Source organism: Ambystoma mexicanum, chromosome 3p (assembly GCF_040938575.1).
Source record: "Ambystoma mexicanum isolate Mex_15411 chromosome 3p, UKY_AmexF1_1, whole genome shotgun sequence".
Classification (NCBI taxonomy): domain Eukaryota; kingdom Metazoa; phylum Chordata; class Amphibia; order Caudata; family Ambystomatidae; genus Ambystoma; species Ambystoma mexicanum.
The window spans coordinates 846,248,539-846,273,887 of NC_090925.1; the positions used below are offsets into that span (position 1 = coordinate 846,248,539).

The following is a 25,349-nucleotide window of genomic DNA, read 5'->3' on the forward strand; positions in this document are numbered from 1 at the left end:
TGCCTGATGGGTAGTGACTTTGCTGAAGGTCCCCCGCCACACCCCCTGTGATGACAAAGCAAGGCAGTGGTGTGTTGCCCAGGGCAACGACAGCTGTTTCCATACTGTGAGGCAAGAGCCTTGTTGAAGAAGGGAAGTGGTTAAAGGATGGAGTGTATGATTCCGCAGTCGTCAACAACCTCTACAATGCTGTATTTTACTAACAGATAGACCAAGGGAAACGACCACAAATCTATCTTACATTTTTCCCCCCACCGGTCAGTGGGTCAGGAAGACAAGGACAGAAGCATGGAAAATGGAAGGGAACAAGAAAAATGACAAGATTGGATTGAAGCAGACTTGCTGGGTGAGTTTAAAGAACAAACATTACATTCATGGTGTTTACAACCTCTATCAGTTTCAGATAATGCACCAAAAAAGATGAAGACATATCTACCACATGCTCCACATCAGTTTTCAAGAAAGGCACTGAGGGTTGTCACATGCTGAGGGATCAACAGGCAACTGGAGGCCAGATCTAAAGTTCCTTAATTCTTTATTATAACAGCAAGCTAGGGGAAAAGTTGTCACCGAGGGATGTGCATTAAACAAACAAAACAAACCATTATATCCCTTTTAGTACTGTAGCCGTCACGCTTACCTGACCTCCCTTTCTTGGTTGAGTGGTCTTTCTTGTCAGTGATTCCACTTGTCTGCGTTTTGTCCTACAAGCCTTTTGGCCGATTGCCCACTTAAGCATCGCAATTGCAAGGGCATGGGCCAGTCATCCAGCATGTTAAGATCATGTACAGGATCACAGTGGTCATGGAGGCTGTTGTGTGTTATCCTGCCTCGAAGCTTTAGCTTTGACGGCAGCCATATTTGTTTTACCTTGTCAACGAAGGCCTGGCCTACTCTATGGGGATTTGTGCACCTGTCCCATACAGTGGGTGCTAGTATGCTTTAAAGCATCATGCCCAGCTCTGCAGATTCCAATTCTGCAGGGTTCACACATCGCTACACGAGGGAGCACGGAATGCAAACGAGGTCTCTGCTCCAAACCTGTGGACAAAGGTCCACTGGTTAGCTCACAGTCATCCGTGGTAGTGATTCCTTGAGCGTATGAAGCTTGAGTCTTACACTGTCACACTAACTTTCAAACATGATCCCTAATTCCCCAAACTCAGTCAAGTCTGTGTCAGTCAGCATTTTAGTAGGACCTTTCCGTTCCTTACAAGAACCTTGCCTCTCAACTTGGGTAACCATAACTTGCTGACTGTAGAGATCTTCATAGGACTGGCTAGGGGGTTCATGGCCTCAGAGAGTTGGGAACATAAGGCTAAGGATTGCCTGGAGTACTTGGCGTTCATCATTTAACTCCTTCTGGGACTCCTTACTACGTTTCTGCAGCTCTGCCTCTGGGTGGCACTGTCTGCAGAAACTGGGGAATTGTCAGCCATCACCAGAGTGGACCCTGAATCATTATTTAATGTTTCCTTTCATAAATCTGTATTTCCAAAAGCAAGGACTTCCATTCTCATAATGCATTTGCAAGATATGTGGAAAATCCAGCAGCCCAATTCAGAAACTCTTTTGGAATCTGAGTTGCATGCACACTGTATTCACCATGACTGGAAGGAGGCAGACTCATTTCCATGGACTGCAACATTCAAAATGCCACCGCAATGAGTGTGCTTTTGTTTTTATACAAAAACTCCTGGAGTAGTTTATCAGCATTAGAGCCTCTACCTATGTTCATGCCAGGGATTGCCATTAACCTCACCTGTGACTGCTTGTGTGTATCCCAATGAAACAGCTCCACTCGGGCTTTCCTCCCTGCTAGTTCTGCTTCTATAAACTGCCATTCCCTCAAACTCCCCGTTCTTGCATTGAGTCCTGAACCTTGTGCAGCTGTGACCAAGTTGCAACCACTCCCTTCCTTACTGAGCATTCTGCCTTCTGCTTTGCTTGTGACTGATCCCTGCCACCGAGTTGCCTTGTCGGCTCAGTCCTCCCGCTGCCTGTGTATTTTCTTCTTTCATAATGCTGTGTTGCTACAGCCATTAATCCCTGTTTCTTGTGTTAATTTTCCTATCGCTCTCTGCATATTGTGTTGTGTCACTGCAGCTCCCAGCCTCTGTTACAAGTGCGGTTTCCCCTCAGTCTCCTCCTCTGTTGCCTGCTCTGCCTTCTCTTGCTCTTTCAAGTCGATTTAGTCTCGAGCTTTACCCCGCGTAGCCAACCTCTGTTTCCTTTGCCCTTGTTAGACCTTTCCATTCGTTCCAGTCCTGTTTTCCACAGCCTTGGCTTGCATAGTTTGTGCTTCCAGTCCAGTTTTCCAGCCTGCATTTGTTACCTAGATTCAGTTACCTTGTACCAGTACCTTGCCTCTTGCCTATGCCAGTTGCTTGCTTGTTACCTTGTGCCTTTTGATTTCCTCTGTTACCTTGTACCAGCTCCTTGCCTCTATTATCTTGTAGCAGCTCCTTGCCTCTATTACCTTGTACCAGTTCTTTGTTACAGTCTTCTGCATTCCTAGGTCCTGCTTTCCTGTTATGAATTCTTGTTTCCCCTTTGGGCATCTTTGTGTCTAAGTGTTTTATGTTGATTGCACCCGGGCCTATGTGTTTTGCTTTGTACAGAGATTGGCTCCTATGCCCCAGGAGACAATCTCTGCCCCTTCCTTTGACTAATTTTACTTGTAGTCTATAGATATTTCATGTAGCAGTGTGTTGCGTTCTGTTCCTGCTAAAGACATCCACTGCATGTTCTGGTTGGGCCCACACAGGTCTGTCCCACAATTACACTCCTTGTTTGTGCCTTAGGCTCCAGATGCAGAAGCCACACTTGCTGCCCCATTCCATGGGCTTGCAGGGTGTGGTGCCTGTAAGAGTAACTTGCACAGAGGCATTGAGCTTCCCTTATATCTATGGGTAGTCTCTAGTCCAACCTGTGTATACACCCCTAATGGGATTCCTCATTGTTTGTCCACTACATGGTCCCCATCCCTTCTGGTTCACCACTGAGGTCTTTCTTTTCTTCCTTCCCATTGTGACCGATTTGCCTCATCTGTTCTTCCTTCTTGTTTACTCTCCTGCTGTATGCTCATGCCTGTCCCCTTAATAACAGGATAGCAGTCCCCAAACGGTATCCAGAGATTATACCTAATACAAAATAGAGAATGGAATTTTAACGAATAAAATATACTGAAAGAATACCAATTTCTTTTTTTTAAAAAACTATGTGGGGGTGGGGTAAGAGGTTAAATCTGGTGGGGAGGGGTTGGAGCAGGGTATTAAACATGGGGAAACAGGAGGCTCGAGGGGGGCAAAACAAAGCTTCAGTATTTCTTTCAGTATTTTGGGTTTGTTGAAATTTCTCTATTTTTGGGTTCGATAAAATCACATAGATCCTCCCCAAGCCTACCTAAGGTACCCTGTGCAACTCCTGACATTACTTCACAGATATGGTGGTGTTCCCGAGCCCCCCATGGTCTCCTCAAACTCATTCTCTAGCCCGAGAAATGGGACTTTGTCACAGGATACAGGTTAGTCGCATAAGAAAAATGGTTCACATGGTCTGTGCTCTTCTTCGTTATGGGAGAAAACAACAAATTACTTACCATATCTGGTAACGTTCTTTTGATGGGATGGTTCCTCCGATGTATTCCACATCGATGACAGGTAATGACCACAGCTGTGCTGCTTTGGAAAATGTTCGGACGAGGGCGTCCTGCCTCGATGGCGTCAATCCATTGTCCCTCAATGGCCTCCGTCGAGGGTCGACGTCACTGGCTGTTATATATAGGACGCACTGCGCCTGTAGCCTCAGTTATAGTTTTTTCCCAGAAAGTGTGGCACCAATCTCCTGCCAGTATGACTGCTCAAAACATTGCGGAAAAGTAAGATGCGATCGCATAAGAAATTCAGTAGAGGGGCAGGCTGGGAGAGCGATGTGGAATACATCGGAGGAACATCCCATCGAAAGAACGTTACCAGATACGGTAACTTGTTCTGCGAGGGGATTGTGTCCTCCGACGTATTCCACATCTATGACAGACTCCGAAAGCAGTACCAACTTTTGGAGGTGGGAAAATAATTTAGAATTTTAGAATGCCCAATCAAAAGGCTGAATAGAGGACTGCCTTACCAAAGGCCAAATCCTGCCCATGGATGGAGTCCAAGGAATAGTGTCTCACAAAAGTATGAACAGAGGCCCATGTGGCTGCTTCACAAATGTTGCGAATAGGAATGCCCCTCTGTAGAGCAGTGGAGGCAGCCACACCGCTAATAGAGTGAGCCCGTAAGCCTACTGGAGGGCCCTTTCCCACCAAACGTTAACACTCAGAGATCGTCAAAGTTATCCATCTAGACGAGGTCTCTTTGGAAACAGCCTGGCCCAAGCGCCTTCCAGTATAACCAACAAAGAGCTGATCGTCCACTCTGACCCGGGACATCCGTGAAAGATAGAAATTGAAAGCTCTTCTAGGATTCAACCTATGGAGCCTCTCCTCTTCCTTTCCAGGATGTGGAGGAGGATAAAACGCCGGAAGAATCACCTTCTGGCTCAAATGGAATTCCGACACAACCTTTGGAAGAAAAGAAGGCCGCACCCGCAGGACAACCCTGACCTTATGGAACACAGTAAAGGATGGCTTGGCGGAAAGTGCTTGCAACTCACTCACTCTGCGTGCGGAAGTAACCGCAACTAAAAACACAGTTTTTAAAGGACAACAGTCGCAACGGACAAGAATGTAAGGGCTCAAACTGAACTTTAAAAGCAAATTCAAATCCCATGCCGGCACCTGGAAAGGCGACGGTGGAATACACATTAGTTAGCCCTTTTAGAAACTGAGAAATCAAAGGGATCTTAAAATAAGAACATTCCTCAGACGAGCGCTTAAATATGGACAACGCAGCCAGGTAACGCTTAATGGTACCCACTTGCAGGCCCTTGTGGGCTAAAGAAAGCAAAAAAGACAAAACCAAAAGGAATGGAACATTGGAAAGGATTCAAATTCTGTACCCTGCACCAGTCACAGAACTTTCTCCAATGGCAATGGTACATGGATTTCGTTGCAGGCCTTCTGGCCGAAAGCAACACCTCCATCAAGTCTTCGGGTAGGTCCCAATCCTTATACCTCAACCTTTCAGATACCAAGCATAAAGGCTGAGAGACTGAACCTCTGGATGGAGAACCCAACCCCGCTCCCGTGAGAGCAGATCATCTCGGTTGGGAAGACAGCGTGGAGGGCAGATGGACATGTCTAGAAGGTCTGGGTACCACGCTTTCCTGGCCCATGCCGGAGCAATGAGGATCATTCGGGAACCAAACCTCCGTAACCTCCTCAACACTTGCGTAATGACGGGGACTGGAGGAAACGCGTACACAGCAGTGGGAAGGACCACTCCACTATGAACGCATCCCCCAAGGCTCCTCTGAGGAAATTCCTGCAAGCAGAATATCTCACACTTCCGGTTGACACTGGTGGCGAAGAGATTCACTTGTGGGGTTCCCCAAAAGGCAAAGATCTCCAACAGAACTTCCTGAGCCACCTCCCACTCGTGAGAGACCGTGCTCTGCCTGCTCAGAGCACCCGCTGCCATATTTTCGTCTCTGGCCAGATGAACTGGCGAGATTGAAATTTCCTGCTGGATGGCACAGAACCAGAGCTGCATCGCCTCCCTGCACAACGGGAGTGACCCTGCCCCCCCTTTTTGTTGAGGTAGTGCATGGCCACTGTATTGTCCGTCATAATCAGGACATTCTTCCACCCGCATAAATGGCAGAAAAGCCTTGAGGGCTAGCCTGACGGCCCTCAGCTCTAACAGATTGATGTTGAGTCTGGGCTCTGACGGAGACCAACGTCTGCTGGCTGTCAACTTGTTGGCATGAGCTCCCCATGGCTGCCAAAATGGTGCTCCCTTCATCAGATTGCCTTCGTCAGCCCACCATAGAAGATCCTGAGTGACCGAGGTCGGAATCTGAATGGGATCCGACATCCTCCCGGAGAACTGTGACCACTGCATCTTGAGATCCCACTGCAGAGATCTCATCCGCAGCCTGGCCTCTGGCACCAGGAAAATGCAGGATGCCATGAGGCTGAGCAACCTCAAGAATTTGAACACCGGGAGACTCTGGGCACGTTGAAATTTGTCCACCATCTGCAGAATGTGATGAGCCCTCACCTGGGGAGGCGAACACTGCCCCAGGGATGTGTTGAGCACTGCTCCAATGTACTGGAGCCGCTGGGTAGGTGTCAAATGGGACTTCTTGAAATTGAGGGAGAAGCCCAGAACGGGATTGCAAAGCAGCAAACCCTGACTTCCGCAAACACGCAAACCTGCGTATCACATTGCTCGCAGCCATGGACCGGCTGACACAGACACAGTCCAAACCCGACTGAACGGACTCACACATGGCATCCTTGCCGTCTTGCACGAGGGCTAGAAAACCATCCCGTTCTTCCCCTTTGGGAATATGCTCAGCCGCCAAAGACGACAGTTCCACAGAGTGTGTGTAAATCTCGCTAAGGCACAAGTGGAGTTGGCCGCCCTCAACGCCATACCCCGAGCCGAAAATACCTTCCTCGCCCAACCATCAAAGCGCTTATCGTCCCTATCAGGAAGGATGGTAGGGTACGCAGCCTGCTTCGAGGAGGGCGTAGCCGCCTGCACCACCAAACTCTCCGGAGTAGGGTGCGTCGATAAGTAGCAGGGTTCACCACTGGATGGGCGGTATTTTTTCTGAAGCGACTTATTAACTGCCGGTAGACTCTCCGGAGCAGTCCAAGCCGCCGCCACCCTCCTTTGCAAATCCATGTGAAACGGCAACACCGGGTCAGTTGGTGGACCTTGATCCAGGATGTCCGTCGAATCATCCTGAGCAAAGTCAACAGGTGGAGCAGACCACACCAAGTATTCTGTCACCCTTGATATGAGAAGCCGATAGGAGGAATCTGCATGCGCCCCAGGCTCAGGTCGGCCAAACTCCACCTCCGGAGAGGTGTCAAGGCCACTAGCGTCATGCAATGACTGACGGAGTTCCTCCATCTGACTATGCCCAGACAAAAGATCATCAGGGACATCAGGAGGCACAACCATCTCATCAGACAGTTCCTCAACCTCTGAAATACCTTGTAAAGGTTGGAAAAACTCCAATCTGGGAGGAGGAACAGAAAAGGGCTCAAAAACAGGCCTCACAGACTGACTGAGAGCCTTCCTTGGAGGTTACACAGCCCTCCGGGAGCTGGATCTGGCACGGCTATGGCAATCTCCCTTGTCCAAGCGGGACCTCGACGGCTCCCGATGATCGCGCCGACCGCCCGAGCCCAAAGGCGTGCGAGTGGTGGACCGAGCCCATTCCTTTCCGGCTTATTTCGATGGCGTGGATGGAACTGTGCCTTGCGACTCGAAAATAGCTAACATCTGCCGGCGGAATGAATCCCATTCGGCTGGCGACGAAGACTTGGTGGGACAAGTCAACGGCCTGGCGGAGTCCTCCTCCTCCGAGGATGGGGAAGGCGACCAGTCACGGCGCTTCCTAGAATGCCTCGACGAGGCAGAGGAATGGCGGGAACCACTCCTAGACCGAGACCCCCTGGATTTACGCCGACGCAGAGAGTCATCGTTCGAAAGCCCACCGGACTTCGATTTATGGACTTAGACACCCTACCTACCTTCAATTTCTTCTTAAGTTCCCTAAAAGCCTTAGACGTCATGGACTGGCAATCCTCACAGTCGTCGGTGGCGTGGCTTTCACCGAGGCACCAGAGGCAGATGTTGTGCGAGTCTGTGATGGACATCTTCGAACCGCAGTCCCGACATTTTTTAAAGCCTGACTTCAGGGTAGTAGAAGTCGAAGACATCGCTTTCAAAGAGAAGAATCAAGCGCGGCCGAGATTCCGAAGCAAACACGTTTGCGGAAAAAACTGAACTGAGGCTACGGGTGCCGTGCGTCCTATATGTAACATCCAGTGACGTCGGCCCTTGAAAGAGGCCCTCAAGGGACAACGGATCAAGGCCAGACGCCCTCTGCCGAAAATGTTCCGAAGCGGCATAGCTGTGGACATTACCTGTGATAGATGTGGAATACGTTAGAGAACACAATCCCCTCGAAACAATCTATCCAAGCAGACTGGTGAATCTAATTAATCAGAATTGATGACTCCCTTTGTAGCAATCGCTACTGCATTTGTGGTTCAATTAAAACATGTGCTTATTAATACAATATATGTCCTTAAGAACATAAGAAATATTGTCAAATTGAATTGGATTGTTAATCGTCTTTTATTGGCATAGCCCCGAGGATGGACTGGAGGGATTGTTCTACCGCGGATGTGGCACACTACTTTACCAAGTACGCCAGATGTCAGCACGAAGTTTGTGGTGATGTAAAGTGTATTCGTTAGCAGGCATAGCCCCAAGGATGGACTGTTCGCGTCCGAAATGCATCGGCTTTTGGGTTCTGTACCTCAGAATTGTTTTTTAAAGAAGGTTGATGGAATGTCAAAAAAAAGACTTAAAGCAATTACATTTCACAACATTTCTTCAAGTTATTTCCCTGGAACAGTGTATTTTAGGTTTTGGTTGACCACAAATACTGTTCACGTTTCATAAAATCTGATAACAATTTTTGTTTAAACTGTGGTGCCTGCTCACAATACTCAGAAAAATAAAATCTATGCAAAAACTCAAAGGAATGTTATTTCTTCCAAAAAGCTCCACTACAAATGGGGCACATCCGGCAATATTCCATTGTCAGTACCCATCCGCCCCTTTGCAAAAGCAGCAGTGCACTAGATATGGACAAACTAATTATTCAAAATAAAAATGGAGAAAAAGATCAGGTTGGCGGCTTGTGCTTTGTACTGCAACTAGCCTTTTGTACCACATAGGCTGCTATCAGTCCATGTTCTTGGGCACTTTAGAAATGCACCCCTGCGCTTTAATTCTACATTGCACTGTCATCTTGGAAGAGTTGCGGTCATGTGACTATATTGCTGACTGTGGGACCAGGACACCAGGGTTAGAATCTGCCAGTTTCAAATTGTGTAATCCTGGGCAAACCACTTCAGCTTCACGTGCCTCCCCCATGTCCATTACTTGCCCAATTTTAGAGTGGGCATAAGCCAATAGGCAGGACATACAACTACAGTACCTGACATTTGGGGGCATTGACTGGCCTTTGCTGACAGTACTTGGGGCATACTCTGTCAGTGCCTGCAATGTGTGCATGAACTCTGGCATAGGTCTTCACCTGGGCATACTTTATGGGCTCAGTATTAAAATGTACAGTGGCGGTACCTGGCGTTAAGAGCAGTTACTTGCTTTTTATAGAATTACACAGAAAAAGGTCAGATGTTAGTTAGGATAGTCTCTACCTTCGTTCACTTCTAAAGGTTTGACCGATTTTTAAGCAGATTTTTCACCCTGAACTTCGGGGAGGCCTCATTAATCCAGGCAGGACTTTGCATTTGGTGGCTACACTCGAACATTCAGTGGCTCGCCTTAGGCATTAAGGACGGTGCCAGGCACATGGTGGCAATACCTGGCACAGGATGACAGTAACTGGTATTTCATGGGTGCACTTAGCACATGAGGGCAATACCTGGCATGCAATGGTTACACCGCAATGTGTATTGGATAGCACGCTAAAAGGGCCTCGCATCTCCTTTCGTGACATTTTGCAGCTCGAATATCTATTACTTTTTACATCAATTTTATTGAAGGATTCTGTATGACTTTCTGCGATGTCATTGTATATGTGAGTGAAATGGTTATATATATTTCTGACCGCATATTTGGGGAGGGGGGGGGCAAGAGCATGTGATGTCACATTGGCAACCCTAATGGTTTTGTTGAAATGCAAATTCGCAAATGATCGGGCTAGAACGTTCCTTTTTTTTTTGACACAGCAACTCACAGGACAAGAACCGAGAATGTGTCTATCCAGTTGCTATTGGTGAAAGAGCGAACAGGTTACCGTGTGCATGAGAACTAGTGGAATGTTGATATGTGGCCTAGGCGGAAGGCCTAGAGCACGGGCAGCCAACCTGTCACCCACCAGATGTTTCAGACCACAACTCCCATCAGCCCCAGAAAGCAAAGACCTTGGTAAAGGTTCATTGGAACTGTAGGCCAAACCATCTGGAGGGTGACCGGCTGTCCACCCCTGTCCTAGAGCAATGGATTGCCACATGTATAGCTGAGAAGGCTAGGCACCATTCACAGTACAGCTGGTGTGGGGTTTTGGGTTATTTATACAGTAGAGACCTAGCTTCAGGAAGCAACAGAACTTTGCCAGTCATGGGGGAGTGGGGTAAGTACAATGGGATCAGGGCGATAACAGGGGAGGGTGGAAAATTTGCCAGCAAGGGATCTTACAAGCAACCAGGTGAGGAAACAGGACTGGGCAGATTTGCCCCAGTCTCAGGTCAGGTGGAGAGTAGAGGGTGTGTAGACCTCGTTGATGGGTGGTTCAGCAGTGAGGCAGAGTGGTGGCTGGTCAAAGAAGGTCATGTGGCTGAGCTCCTGCCAACATGCTTTTCCAGGTGGAGCATTGGCTCTCAGGAGTCAATAAACCATTGGTTTATTGACCACCAAAGTGCCACAGTGGTCTCGGCCTATAACCAGCAGCTCCTCAAAAGGAACAGCTTCTCGAAAACTGAGTGGCGACCTATGCTGGTCATGAGAATTCTGATGATATGAAAGCAAAGGAACTGTGACACTGAATTCCAGCTCAGTGCCAAGGTGTGTGCTGCATCTGGCGGCCTGCAGGTTGCACCATCAGTCTCTGGCCTTTTCCAAGGTTTAATATGGCCTTATATTTGTCACCCAACTTTGTCCACTATATGCTTCATTCTGGTGGAGCTGGTAGGAGGACATTTCTAGAAAAAAATGAATTTCCCAAGAAATGTTCCTCGTATTGCAGGGATTAGGGCAGTCACTGCTACAGAATGCAATAGTCTAAATTGCAAATGTTGTAACTGCCCAGGTGGTCATGCATGGCGATTCCGGCACATCAGAGCAGGTAGACCGTGCAGATCTTTCTTGATCTTGCTGCCACATCTAAGACCAGAAGCAATGCAACACTTTCCATGTGAGAGGGTGACGATGGTGTTCTCAATGTCGCATCTCTGCCTCGCATATACTCGGGGCACTGCAGATGCAGAGAAAGTAGGAGGAGTTACGGTCTGCACGCAGTAACCGGTCAAAACAGGATGAGTTACAGAATGCAAGTGGTTGCACCTCATAATAGGACTGAGTTAATGGTTGCACTGTGTACCAGGAACAGTCTACACCCAACAGAATGAGGCTGTCAGTGCACTTTGAGATTCTCCCCTTTGATGCTGTCCACCATGCAAGCCTGTTGTCCGGCCTGCTGGACAGTACCTATAAATCTTGAGGAGTGTGTAACAGTCAGTTTAGAGTGCAGTCTCATTCTGGGTCCTCCAGCCACTGGTTCTGCCTCCACAGGTCGGCCTTCCACTGAGGCAAACATCCAGAAAGCGCCGGAAGGTCTCCCTTTCGTCACCACCACCTTCCTTCTGAGCCTGGATAATCAGGAGGCGGCCGGCATCAAAGGAGCTGAAGAATGACACTGGTTCAGATACCAGACCCTCTCTGGCACTGACCAGCACTACAGCCGGATAGCAGCCTGAAAGAGAGAACAACAACCATCAGCACATGAGCGACAAGATCACCTTCTACTCAAAAGTTAGAGATACTGGGTGAGGGCAAACAGATGAGCGCGGGAAGCAAGAGAAGAGGGGGCAGGAAGAATGCAAAAATGTCGGAATAAGGAGAAAGGCAAATTGCAAGAGGAAAAACATGGGAGTAAGGGAAAAGGTACAACATTGGAAGAAGCACGGTGAGTGCAAGTAGAGAGGAGGGAAATGGAACTGCTGAAGAACTTTAGCAAGTTCATCTATTAATCCAACATTTTTCCCTAGGTAAATGGAAATCAGACACAACTTTCAAGAGTAAAAGGTAGGCACTGTCTACGAACACGGTTTAATAGAGGAAAAGGCTTCTTTGCGGAGGAGGCTTTACAAGCTCTTGGAGCCAATAAAAAAAAGTTGTCTCTCAGGAGAGTGGGTCCCAAGAGGCAATGGCATTAAAGGACTCTGTGTGATGGGAGAAAGCAATGCATTCTGATCCCACTCAGTCGTCTCCGCCCACGCGAGGGGGTTCATGCAACAGCCCATCAAAATGGAGTTGGACCTTCTCTTTACGTAAAGAATTAATGTTAGGGGAAGGTAAGTTTCAATTATTAATCAATAATGCGTGCAATAATTCAGTTAGACGCAGAGGATACTACATCGGTGGATGCAGACATTGGGTTCATCGTTGTATCGAAGGCTCAACAACAAATCCACCTGATTTTTAAGATGCTATTTTACAAGTTAGTGCCCTTACCAACTATAACTTCAAATTTTGTTTTGAAAAAATGATGCCCGTTCAACTGACGTTCTTTCAGTGCATATATGTATCAAATTAGGGAAACTCGTTTTTAAAAACACTTACCTTTACTTTAATGATTAAGTGCCCTGCCTCGCTTTGGGGGAACTTCAGTGGGGTAACAAAGGGAGTCAGGTGCCTCCCTAAGCTAGCAGATGATGGACCTGGGGTAGTTTTGGGAGGGTACTCTGGTTCCCCCTAAGCCCACATAGCACCCATCTCAGGGCATGGGATAGCCATAATGTCACCACAAACACTCCTGCAACTAGGGAATGGCGGAACAGTGCTCCCACAGAACCTGCATGCTACTCTCCCCTCCTCTCCTGAGGGTACAGGAACCCCATATAAATCTACAAAGGGTTGAACTAGGATGAGAGACAAAATCCATCTGTCCGTAGTACGGGGCCCCCACACAAATACATTTACGAATATGTAGTTTAAGGGAGTCCAGGTCGGGGCTTGGCCACCAACTAGAGAGACGGGTGCTTAAGAGGATACACTAGCCAGCCCCAAGTCCAGCTGGAAGTCATACTCAGGGGTGAGGCCCATCAGAAATGCCTACACCCACTGCCTAAGGAGACATACCTCAGTTTCCTTATCCCAAGGAGAGGTTGGAAGGCAGGGTGTGGCAGGCAGAAAGACGGTGGCTCAAGGGGAGGAACAAGTCAATCCACAGTACCACAGCAGGGGTGTAACCTACCCCTAGGGATGGAGCCCCAGAGCCAATCTCCATCCCAGCTAACATACCAGAGTCTACTTTCACCAGAGAGGCTGAGCAATGCTGGAACCTGGATGCTGAAGGGGAGACCCCAAAGGCAGACAAAGGAGCCAAGAGAGCTGGAACAAAGGGTGAAGTGGGCCAAGAGTTGTGGCCAAAGAAGGAAACTATCACAATGGAGGTGGGAGTGATTATCAAGAGGTGAAGGCGGGAGAACTTCAGGAGGAGGATGGAGATGGTCTTGAGGGGCTAGTGAGTGATTCTCGGGAGGAGAAAGGCAGCAAACCCCAGAGGGAAGTCTGAGCTGAGTTTCAGAGATAGTGATAGATGGTGAACTTCCAAAGGTGGACAATGGTGGTCATCAGGAAGGGGACAGCAAAGACCAGCAGGAGGGGGGACAAAAAATATCAGCAAAGATCAGCAGGACAGGGGACAGCAAAGATCAGCACGACGGGGAACAGCAAAGATCAGCAGGACGGGGAACAGCAAAGATCAGCAGGATGGGGGACAGCAAAGATAAGCAGGAGGGTGATAAAGGTCTATCTGAAAGTGTCAGGAAGAACATTTTTGGAGCAAAACTGAGACTGATAACAGGGAGGTGGGATAAAGAAAAGAATATCAGGGGGAGAGGGGCCAAGGGATGGCTTGTTATTTGACAGTGCGATTTGGGAACAATGAGAAACCAAATGGGGCAAAAGAGGAAAGGCCATTCGCACCCTGGAAGGGGACACTGGCCAAACAGGATGCTCGGAACGCGGGCTGTACTGTATCGTTCAAGACTGCATTCTAAGCTGCCTGGGTAGCCAGAGCCCCTTTCCCCGCTCCCCGTCCCCCCTCACCTCTTAGCAACCATGTAACCATTAGATGGTTGCTAAGGGTGTCTTTAAAAAAAATCTTTTTACCTTTTCTGCTAGCGCCACACAGTGCTGTCCTATGAAATCCGTTTTCATCAACATTAAAAACGGACTTCATAGGACAGCACTGCGCAGTGGTGGGTAGTGTGCAAAAATAGGTTTGTTTTAGAGAAAGGCACCATTAGCACCCGTGTAGGGAACCACACGGGTGCTAATGGGGACATGCCACTCAGCGGCGGCCTGGCCTGGTCGATAATGCTACCACTTCCTTAATTAAGGGACCCTCGCTTCGCTCGGTCCCTTAACTTGGGCAGCAGGCCATAACCGACAGGGTGTGCCCGCCTCTTCGGGGGAATATCACCTCAGTAATAAGTCACTGGAGAATGGTTCTTGTGAGGAGGGAAGAACCATGGGGGGCAAAAAAGGAAAGAAAAGAAGGCACAGCAGTGGACTTGAGAACTGGAGAAGGCTATGATACGATAGGTTATTTATAACGCGCTTAAAACCCAGAGGTTTCAAAGCACGGACCCGAGGGTGGAATCTGTGGTGCTCTGTGTCGTCTTGCTTCCAAGGCGAGCCCTTTGCCTCTGAGCTATCCTCCTGAGGACAATTTGGTCTATAGAGAGGGATGAGAATGTTGTGAATAGCCTAATAATAGCAAGTAAAGGAGAGGATCCAGAAGCGGGTGACCAGCTAGTAGGGCAGATAGTACCAAGTGTGGAAGGCTGGGTCTAAGGTTGTGGTTATGTCACCTGGGTGACAGGATCTTTGAAGCTAGCCACCCTCTCACCCTGGACCCCCTTTCCAGCCTAAGAGCAGAGATGATTAAAACTGCTATGACCCAGTCTAGGGCCCAAACCAGGACAACAAGTGTGGTCTCCAGCGGACACAGAAGGAGTTGAGAACCCGAGTGTGAAGACAGATGGAGGGTGCTGGAAACCCTTACACCCTAGTTGGGGTTAAAAGGGGACAGCTTTTGAGGCAACATAGATCAATGTTGCATGCCACACTTAAGCCAGAGTTGTGGAGCTGTGGCAAAAAGGTTGTGGGTAGCTCTGAACGCCAAACATGTAAATATCAGGGAGGACTCGGGACTACAACCAGAAGTGGCAGATTTGGTTCAACTTTGGTCCAAACTCATCCGGGATGGGGAACCCAGAAGCAAACCCATCCTAAGGATGAGCTATCCAGAACCTTTATTCTACTTTGGCATTTCAGTTCCCCTTGGGTATTCGGTTGATGCAGACACTGTTGTTGCCTGTGTTTGAACCATGTTTATCATTTTGGCAGAACTTTGAAAAATAAATGTTATTTGGCGTTTCAAAGTTTGTATGGTCATTTGATCCCTCTGGCTAAAAAATATAAAGTGTCAAAAAATTGGGAATCCAATGTGAAGGTACACACACTCACTACAAATGACTTATTTCCTTAATACAAAGTCCCTAACACTATAATTGTTCTTTTATAACGTGCTTAATACCAGGGACCAGTTTCTAAGCGTGAGCTCGGGATTCGACACTGTGTTGCTATGCGTTGTCTTGCTTCCAAGATAAACGTGTTGCCCCTGAGCTATCTAATACATAATAGCCACTAACTATAGCATGGATGTGAGCTGCTATATATTTGAAGTGAGCCTTTTAAAGTAATGTACAGAAAATTCTGTAAATCATTAAATATACTATGTTACTAAGGATAACCCAGACGTGGACTCCTTGCTCACTGTGCTTAGAGAGGCGCAGCTTCACCTCACTGAGGAGGCCGAACAAGGCCGAAACATGTGTCTGGGGTTGCTGATGGTACTCTTGTTCAGAGAAGAATTTCCTAGCATTTCGGTGCTGGACTGCCCTTCTGGGTGGGACCAGACTGATATGCAAATGGATACGTCTCCTTTGTAAAGAGTGCAGTGAGCTAAAATGTGGCTGTAAACCCTCATGGGTGGAAAAGATTCCATAGAACAGGGTTTTTGAACGATGTTCGTTCTCAGTACAGGGCTTCTCACACATCTTGCTAATTACATAAAACTTGCAACTAAGCTTAGGAAGTTTCAGCTTCACTTCACTGAGGAGGCGAACAAGGCCAAAACACGGGTCTGGGATTGCCGATGGTAGTCTTGTTCGCTAGAAGAGAATTGCCTAGCATTTCGGCTCTGGACTGCCCTACTGGGTGGGACCAGACTGATCAACAAATGACATTTCTTTTCTGTGAAGCATGCAATGAACTTAAATGTGTTCGTAGACTCGCCTAAGTGGAAGAAATTCCATAGAAGAGGCCAGTTGACCATGTTCGTTCTCATGGGTGCTCCCAATTTTTTCTGAAATAGTGCGAGTTCAATTTGTAGTCTGATGGACTTTCTATTCCGGAAATACTTAAGTGCTGAATGCCGGTTCCTGAACATTAGCAATCGCAATGTTCATAGACTTCGCCTTTTTAATAGATCGGAACCTTAACTTTTCAAGTTTTGTTCTACCGATTTCCCCTTTTGTAGCGTTTGGCTATTGTGCTGAATTGTATTGTGTGTGTGTGTGTGTGTGTGTTATTTTGAACACATTATTCAGGGAGCATTGTTGTTGGTCATGGTTTTGGCAAGTAGTTCAGTGGCTGTTGCAGACGGCTTTGTGGTGAAATGTGCCCCAGCATATTATTCCAAGTGTGGTGGTGTGGATCACGGTTTGGGCTTTCATGAAGTGTCTGTAGTGTATGATTAATGTACTGAGTTGCATTACATTAATGTTATTCAAAATATGTAGTAGTTATAGTGAGCAGTCAGCTTGTATACAGGTCCTGCTACCTAGGGCCATTGTGCAGAATTGATGACACATGTTCTTCTGGATGTATTGTTGTTGGTCATAGTGTGGGCTTGTATGGAGTACCTGTTGTCTGTGATACAGAAATGTATAATGCAGATATTATTCCAAGCAGATTGATGGTCATTGTGTACGCTTGTATCCATTACCAATTGGCTTCTGTGCTGTATGTTATTACATGCGTGTTAGTCCAGTCATTGGTCATAGTGTGCGCATTCTTCACGCATGAAAGCTTTGCGGATTTCTACAAAACTGATACTGAACATGTATGAGTGGGTCAATACTTTTTCTTAAAAAGTGAATCTCAACTTTGGCTGATCAGAGTGTTTAAATGTTGTCTGCTGTGTGCATAAACATGACTAGCTGTGTCGCTAAATCTTGGAAATCGTATCGGACAATTTTTTTCAGATATGCAGTCCAAAAGTGGGGTTTTTCGGGATTCTAGGAAAACCCACTCCAAAATCACCTTTTTTCAACATTTTCCTATATAAAAACGTTTATTATTCGTCACCAAATTTGGCTGTGTTTGGATCTGGCCAGATATGTCGGCTGACAAACTTGCTGAACTTTCGGGGACGTGAACAAAGGTTACAGCGGACATATACATTTATGAGATATAGTGTCATGGTAACAAAACTATAGTGAGATTACATTACACTTAACATAGGAAACTGATCCAGAGATGAGGTCAAAGGGTATCTAGGAACATCAGCAAATGTTGTCCATCTTAAGTTATGGAACTTCATGGTAGACCTGCCACCATCGAAAAAGTCTAATGAATGTGTTCACAGTTTATTATGTGTGAAACACTCAAAGTTTACTTTTGATACAATAGGGTTTTCAGTAGATACCAAAAACATTTTTCACGATAAAACTCTACAAATAACCTGCTTCAGTTTGAGATATTTGGCATGCATCAATAATCCTAAAATTGAATAAGGCAATTTTGAAGAATTCTCTTTTCAAAATAACTATATTTTGGGCATACAGAACATGCATGCCATTACGAAGGTATCATTTTGTACATGACTTCAAAGCACAAGAAATGGAAAATATAGCAAACACATACAGAAGCAGAACATGCATGCACATAGGCAGCCACAAACCCAGCAGACACCCGAAACACCATTTCCATCCATTCACACAACATGTGGAGAAACACAAACACATATGGAAACTGAACACATATAAGCATAGACAGCCACCAACCGGTCTTGCAACAGGGCCAAAACATGCAAATTGGGCATGCTTACATCAAGCAGCATCCACACAAACGCATACATGGAAAGCAGATGTGGGAGACACAGATACACGTATGGAAACTTTCCTATTATACAGAAATGTGTACAACACGCAGGAACCATGCCAACAGACAACTGAGGCATACACACAACACATGCAAACCTATAGAAATGTTTCAATTATTTGGGCATGGGTACAGCATCTACAACAGGCATCTATATACACAACACAGACCTGAATTAAAAAACGGAAACTCACAGGGGTCGATTCATGGAAATAATGTGCGCCGAAAATTCCCGCGCAGAGGTGCCAAAACGTGCGAATCGCAGTACAAGTGCGAAAATCGCAGTGCAAGTGCGAAAATCGCAGGGAAACCAGCGCACATCGATTCATGGAAGTCTGTGCGCGAGAAAAACATTGGATGTGCGCTAAAAATGTGCGCCGCGCTATCCGGCGCACAGGTCATCCAACAGCGTGCGCCACGGCCACTGCGAAATCGCACATAGCGCGGCGCACATCACAAAAGTAGGCAGAACACGGGGCGTAACACTCGGAATGGGGAACAACGCGTGAAAATATGGGCGTCACGGGGGAAGTACAGGAGGCAAGTGCGCGTAACGCACACACGCTCGCCTACAACCCGTATTCATGGAATCGAATAGGGCAAACAAGCGTACGGTCAAAGACGCGCACAGGGCCAAACAAGTACGCCACAAGAAAGCAGGCGGTAGCGCCCCTGCGACTGAAAAAAATGTGCGCCAAAATGTGCGCTAACAAAAAGCACCCATATACAGCCATGATGAATGGGCCATACAGTAGCCCTCTAGGACAAATGAGGTGCAAAGGGGCACCGACAAACACGGACACTCGCTGTGTGAAAAATAGCGTGTGCGCGTGTTCCTGGGTGCGCGGGAAGTTCCACACGAGATTGGCCTGGGTACGTGTACTTCGGGGTGCACGGGAAGTTCCACACGCGATTAGCCTGGGTACGTGTACTACGGGGTGCGTGGAAAGTTCCACACGCGATTGGCCTGGGTAGGTGTACTTCGGGGGGCGCGGGAAGTTCCACACGCGATTGGCCTGGGTACGTGTACTTCGGGGTGCGCGGGAAGTTCCACACGCGATTAGCCTGGGTACGTGTACTACGGGGTGCGTGGGAAGTTCCACACGCGATTGGCCTGGGTAGGTGTACTTTGGGGTGCGCGGGAAGTTCCACACGCGATTGGCCTGGGTACGTGTACTTCGGGGTGCGCAGGAAGTTCCACACGCGATTGGCCTGGGTACGTGTATTCCGAGGTGCGCGGGAAGATTCACACGCAATTTCAGCAGGGTACGTGTATTTCGGTGGTGCCGGGGAATGCTACACGTGATTTGGCCATGTGGGTCCTCCCAGGTGTTCCCTCTACACCCTCCACGGCCCCTGCAGGCAGCCCACACCACAGGGTACTACCCTGCACCCCTGTTCATGTCCCAAAGGCAACCCATCCACCATGGCCATGCCCACCAGCCAACCCACATGTCACCTTGCACTACTGATCACCAACACATGTCTCCCATCACCCCCACCCCCCAGCAGTGCAGGGGCAGCCTCCACCAGGCCCCCACTCATGTCTCCCATCACCCCCACCCCCAGCAGTGCAGGGGCAGCCTCCACCAGGCTCCCACCCATGTCCCCCTGCACCCCCACCCCCAGCAGTGCAGGGGCAGCCTCCACCAGGCTCCCACCCATGTCCCCCAGCACCCCCACCCCCCAGCAGTGCAGGGGCAGCCTCCACCAGGCCCCCACTCATGTCTCCCATCACCCCCACCCCCAGCAGTGCAGGGGCAGCCTCCACCAGGCTCCCACCCATGTCCCCCTGCACCCCCACCCCCCAGCAGTGCAGGGGCAGCCTCCACCAGGCCCCCACTCATGTCTCCCATCACCCCCACCCCCCAGCAGTGCAGGGGCAGCCTCCACCAGGTTCCCACACATGTCCCCCTGCACCCCCACCCCCCAGCAGTGCAGGGGCAGCCTCCACCAGGCCCCCACCCATGTCTACCACCACCCCCAGCCACCAGGGGCAGCCTCCACCAGGCCCCCACTCATTTCTCCCATCACCCCCACTCCCCAGCCACCAGGGGCAGCCTCCACCAGGCTCCCACACATGTCCCCCTGCACCCCCACCCCCCAGCCACCAGGGGCAGCCTTCACCAGGCCCCCACTCATGTCTCCGATCACCCCACCCCCCAGCAGTGCAGGGGCAGCCTCCACCAGGCTCCCACACATGTCCCCCTGCACCCCCACCCCCCAGCAGTGCAGGGGCAGCCTCCACCAGGCCCCCACCCATGTCTCCCATCACCCCCACCCCCCAGCAGAGCAGGGGCAGCCTCCACCAGGCCCCCCACACATGTCTCCCATCACCCCCACCCCCCAGCCACCACCAGGGGCAGCCTCCACCAGGCCCCCACCCATGTCTACCACCACCCCCACCCCCCAGGGGCAGCCTCCACCAGGCCCCCACTCATGTCTCCCATCACCCCCACCCCCCAGCCACCAGGGGCAGCCTCCACCAGGCCCCCACCCATGTCTCCCATCACCTCCAACCCCCAGCTGTGCAGGGGCTGTCTCCACCAGGCCCCCACTCATGTCTCCCATCACCCCCACCCCCCAGCCACCAGGGGCAGCCTCCACCAGGCTCCCACACATGTCCCCCTGCACCCCCACCCGCCAACCACCAGGGGCAGCCTCCACCAGGCCCCCACTCATGTCTCACCTCACCCCCACCCCCCAGCAGTGCAGGGGCAGCCTCCACCAGGCTCCCACCCATGTCCTCCTGCACCCCATCCCCCAGCAGTGCAGGGGCAGCCTCCACCAGGGCCCCACTCATGTCTCCCATCACCCCCACCCCCCAGCAGTGCAGGGGCAGCCTCCACCAGGCTCCCACCCATGTCCCCCTGCACCCCCACCCCCCAGCAGGGGCAGCCTCCACCAGGCCCCCACTCATGTCTCCCATCACCCCCACCCCCCAGCAGTGCAGGGGCAGCCTCCACCAGGCTCCCACCCATGTCCCCCTGCACCCCCACCCCCCAGCAGTGCAGGGGCTGCCTCCACCAGGCCCCCACTCATGTCTCCCATCACCCCCACCCCCCAGGGGCAGCCTCCACCAGGCTCCCACACATGTCCCCCTGCACCCCCACCCCCCAGCCACCAGGGGCAGCCTCCACCAGGCCCCCACTCATGTCTCCCATCACCCCCACCCCCCAGCAGTGCAGGGGCAGCCTCCACCAGGCTCCCACCCATGTCCCCCTGCACCCCCACCCCCAGCAGTGCAGGGGCAGCCTCCACCAGGCCCCCACTCATGTCTCCCATCACCCCCACCCCCCAGCAGTGCAGGGGCAGCCTCCACCAGGCTCCCACCCATGTCCCCCTGCACCCCCACCCCCCAGCAGTGCAGGGGCAGCCTCCACCAGGCTCCCACACATGTCCCCCTGCACCCCCACCCCCCAGCCACCAGGGGCAGCCTCCGCCAGGCCCCCACTCATGTCTCCCATCACCCCCACCCCCCAGCCACCAGGGGCAGCCTCCACCAGGCTCCCACCCATGTCCCCCTGCACCCCCACCCCCCAGCAGTGCAGGGGCAGCCTCCACCAGGCCCCCACTCATGTCTCCCATCACCCCCACCCCCAGCAGTGCAGGGGCAGCCTCCACCAGGCTCCCACCCATGTCCCCCTGCACCCCCACCCCCAGCAGTGCAGGGGCTGCCTCCACCAGGCCCCCACTCATGTCTCCCATCACCCCCACCCCCCAGCCACCAGGGGCAGCCTCCACCAGGCTCCCACACATGTCCCCCTGCACCCCCACCCCCCAGCCACCAGGGGCAGCCTCCACCAGGCCCCCACTCATGTCTCCCATCACCCCACCCCCCAGCAGTGCAGGGGCAGCCTCCACCAGGCTCCCACCCATGTCCCCCTGCACCCCCACCCCCCAGCAGTGCAGGGGCAGCCTCCACCAGGCCCCCACTCATGTCTCCCATCACCCCCACCCGCCAGCAGTGCAGGGGCAGCCTCCACCAGGCTCCCACCCATGTCCCCCTGCACCCCCACCCCCCAGCAGTGCAGGGGCAGCCTCCACCAGGCTCCCACACATGTCCCCCTGCACCCCCACCCCCCAGCCACCAGGGGCAGCCTCCGCCAGGCCCCCACTCATGTCTCCCATCACCCCCACCCCCCAGCAGTGCAGGGGCAGCCTCCACCAGGCCCCCACTCATGTCTCCCACCACCCCCACCCCCCAGCAGTGCAGGGGCAGCCTCCACCAGGCTCCCACACATGTCCCCCTGCACCCCCACCCCCAGCAGTGCAGGGGCAGCCTCCACCAGGCCCCCACCCATGTCTACCACCACCCCCACCCCCCAGCCACCAGGGGCAGCCTCCACCAGGCCCCCACTCATGTCTCCCATCACCCCCACCACCCAGCAATGCAGGGGCAGCCTCCACCAGGCTCCCACACATGTCCCCCTGCACCCCCACCCCCCAACCACCAGGGGCAGCCTCCACCAGGCCCCCACTCATGTCTCCCATCACCCCCACCCCCCAGCAACCAGGGGCAGCCTCCACCAGGCCCCCACCCATGTCTACCACCACCCCCACCCCCCAGCCACCAGGGGCAGCCTCCACCAGGCCCCCACTCATGTCTCCCATCACCCCCACCCCCCAGCAGTGCCGGGGCAGCCTCCACCAGGCTCCCACCCATGTCCCCCTGCACCCCCACCCCCCAGCAGTGCAGGGGCAGCCTCCACCAGGCCCCCACTCATGTCTCCCATCACCTCCACCCCCCAGCAGTGCAGGGGAAGCCTCCACCAGGCTCCCACCCATGTCCTCCTGCACCCCCACCCCCCAGCAATGCAGGGGCAGCCTCCACCAGGCCCCCACTCATGTCTCCCATCACCCCCACCCCCCAGCAGTGCAGGGGCAGCCTCGACCAGGCTCCCACACATGTCCCCCTGCACCCCCACCCCCCAGCAGTGCAGGGGCAGCCTCCACCAGCCCCCCACCCATGTCTACCACCACCCCCACCCCACAGCCACCAGGGGCAGCCTCCACCAGGCCACCACTCATGTCTCCCATCACCACCACCCCCCAGCCACCAGGGGCAGCCTCCACCAGGCTCCCACACATGTCCCCCTGCACCCCCACCCCCCAGCCACCAGGGGCAGCCTCCACCAGGCCCCCACTCATGTCTCCCATCACCCCCACCCCCCAGCAGTGCAGGGGCAGCCTCCACCAGGCCCCCACCCATGTCTAACACCACCCCCACCCCCCAGCAGTGCAGGGGCAGCCTCCACCAGGCTCCCACACATATCCCCCTCCACCCCCACCCCCAGCCACCAGGGGAAGCCTCCACCAGGCCCCCACCCATGTCTCCCATCACCCCCACCCCCCAGCAGAGCAGGGGCAGCCTCCACCAGGCCCCCCACTCATGTCTCCCATCACCCCTACCCCCCAGCCACCACCAGGGGCAGCCTCCACCAGGCCCCCACCCATGTCTACCACCACCCCCACCCCCAGCCACCAGGGGCAGCCTCCACCAGGCCCCCACTCATGTCTCCCATCACCCCCACCCCCCAGCCACCAGGGGCAGCCTCCACCAGGCCCCCACTCATGTCTCCCATCACCCCCACCCCCCAGCAGTGCAGGGGCTGCCTCCACCAGGCCCCCACTCATGTCTCCCATCACCCCCACCCCCCAGCCACCAGGGGCAGCCTCCACCAGGCTCCCACACATGTCCCCCTGCACCCCCACCCGCCAGCCACCAGGGGCAGCCTCAACCAGGCCCCCACTCATGTCTCACCTCACCCCCACCCCCCAGCAGTGCAGGGGCAGCCTCCACCAGGCTCCCACCCATGTCCTCCTGCACCCCACCCCCCAGCATTGCAGGGGCAGCCTCCACCAGGGCCCCACTCATGTCTCCCATCACCCCCACCCCCCAGCAGTGCAGGGGCAGCCTCCACCAGGCTCCCACCCATGTCCCCCTGCACCCCCACCCCCCAGCCACCAGGGGCAGCCTCCACCAGGCCCCCACTCATGTCTCCCATCACCCCACCCCCCAGCAGTGCAGGGGCAGCCTCCACCAGGCTCCCACCCATGTCCCCCTGCACCCCCACCCCCCAGCCACCAGGGGCAGCCTCCACCAGGCCCCCACTCATGTCTCCCATCACCCCCACCCCCCAGCAGTGCAGGGGCAGCCTCCACCAGGCCCCCACTCATGTCTCCCATCACCCCCACCCCCCAGCAGTGCAGGGGCAGCCTCCACCAGGCTCCCACCCATGTCCCCCTGCACCCCCACCCCCCAGCAGTGCAGGGGCTGCCTCCACCAGGCCCCCACTCATGTCTCCCATCACCCCCACCCCCCAGCCACCAGGGGCAGCCTCCACCAGGCTCCCACACATGTCCCCCTGCACCCCCACCCCCCAGCCACCAGGGGCAGCCTCCACCAGGCCCCCACTCATGTCTCCCATCACCCCCACCCCCCAGCAGTGCAGGGGCAGCCTCCACCAGGCTCCCACCCATGTCCCCCTACACCCCCACCCCCCAGCAGTGCAGGGGCAGCCTCCACCAGGCCCCCACTCATGTCTCACATCACCCCCACCCCCCAGCAGTGCAGGGGCAGCCTCCACCAGGCTCCCACCCATGTCCCCCTGCACCCCCACCCCCCAGCAGTGCAGGGGCAGCCTCCACCAGGCTCCCACACATGTCCCCCTGCACCCCCACCCCCCAGCCACCAGGGGCAGCCTCCGCCAGGCCCCCACTCATGTCTCCCATCACCCCCAGCCCCCAGCAGTGCAGGGGCAGCCTCCATCAGGCCCCCACTCATGTCTCCCATCACCCCCACCCCCCAGCAGTGCAGGGGCAGCCTCCACCAGGCTCCCACACATGTCCCCCTGCACCCCCACCCCCCCAGCAGTGCAGGGGCCGCCTCCACCAGGCCCCCACCCATGTTTACCACCACCCCCACCCCCCAGTCACCAGGGGCAGCCTCCACCAGGCCCCCACTCATGTCTCCCATCACCCCCACCGCCCAGCAGTGCAGGGGCAGCCTCCACCAGGCTCCCACACATGTCCCCCTGTACCCCCACCCCCCAGCCACCAGGGGCAGCCTCCACCAGGCCCCCACTCATGTCTCCCATCACCCCCACCCCCCAGCAGTGCAGGGGCAGCCTCCACCAGGCCCCCACTCATGTCTCCCATCACCCCCACCCCCCAGCCACCAGGGGCAGCCTCCACCAGGCCCCCACCCATGTCTACCACCACCCC

The 25,349-nt window shown here is 53.1% G+C and overlaps 1 protein-coding gene across 1 annotated transcript in view; it reads right to left on the reverse strand.

Moving 5' to 3' along the window:
- Positions 1-8,248: 8,248 nt before the first annotated feature.
- Positions 8,249-25,349, reverse strand: part of LOC138580988 (butyrophilin subfamily 2 member A1-like) — a 226,456-nt gene continuing 209,355 nt past the window's right edge. Inside the window, exon 9 of the mRNA XM_069651966.1 lies at positions 8,249-11,637. Within this exon, the coding sequence (XP_069508067.1) occupies positions 11,405-11,637 (233 nt within the window). The 3' untranslated portion in view covers positions 8,249-11,404. The remainder of the gene's footprint in view (positions 11,638-25,349) is intronic.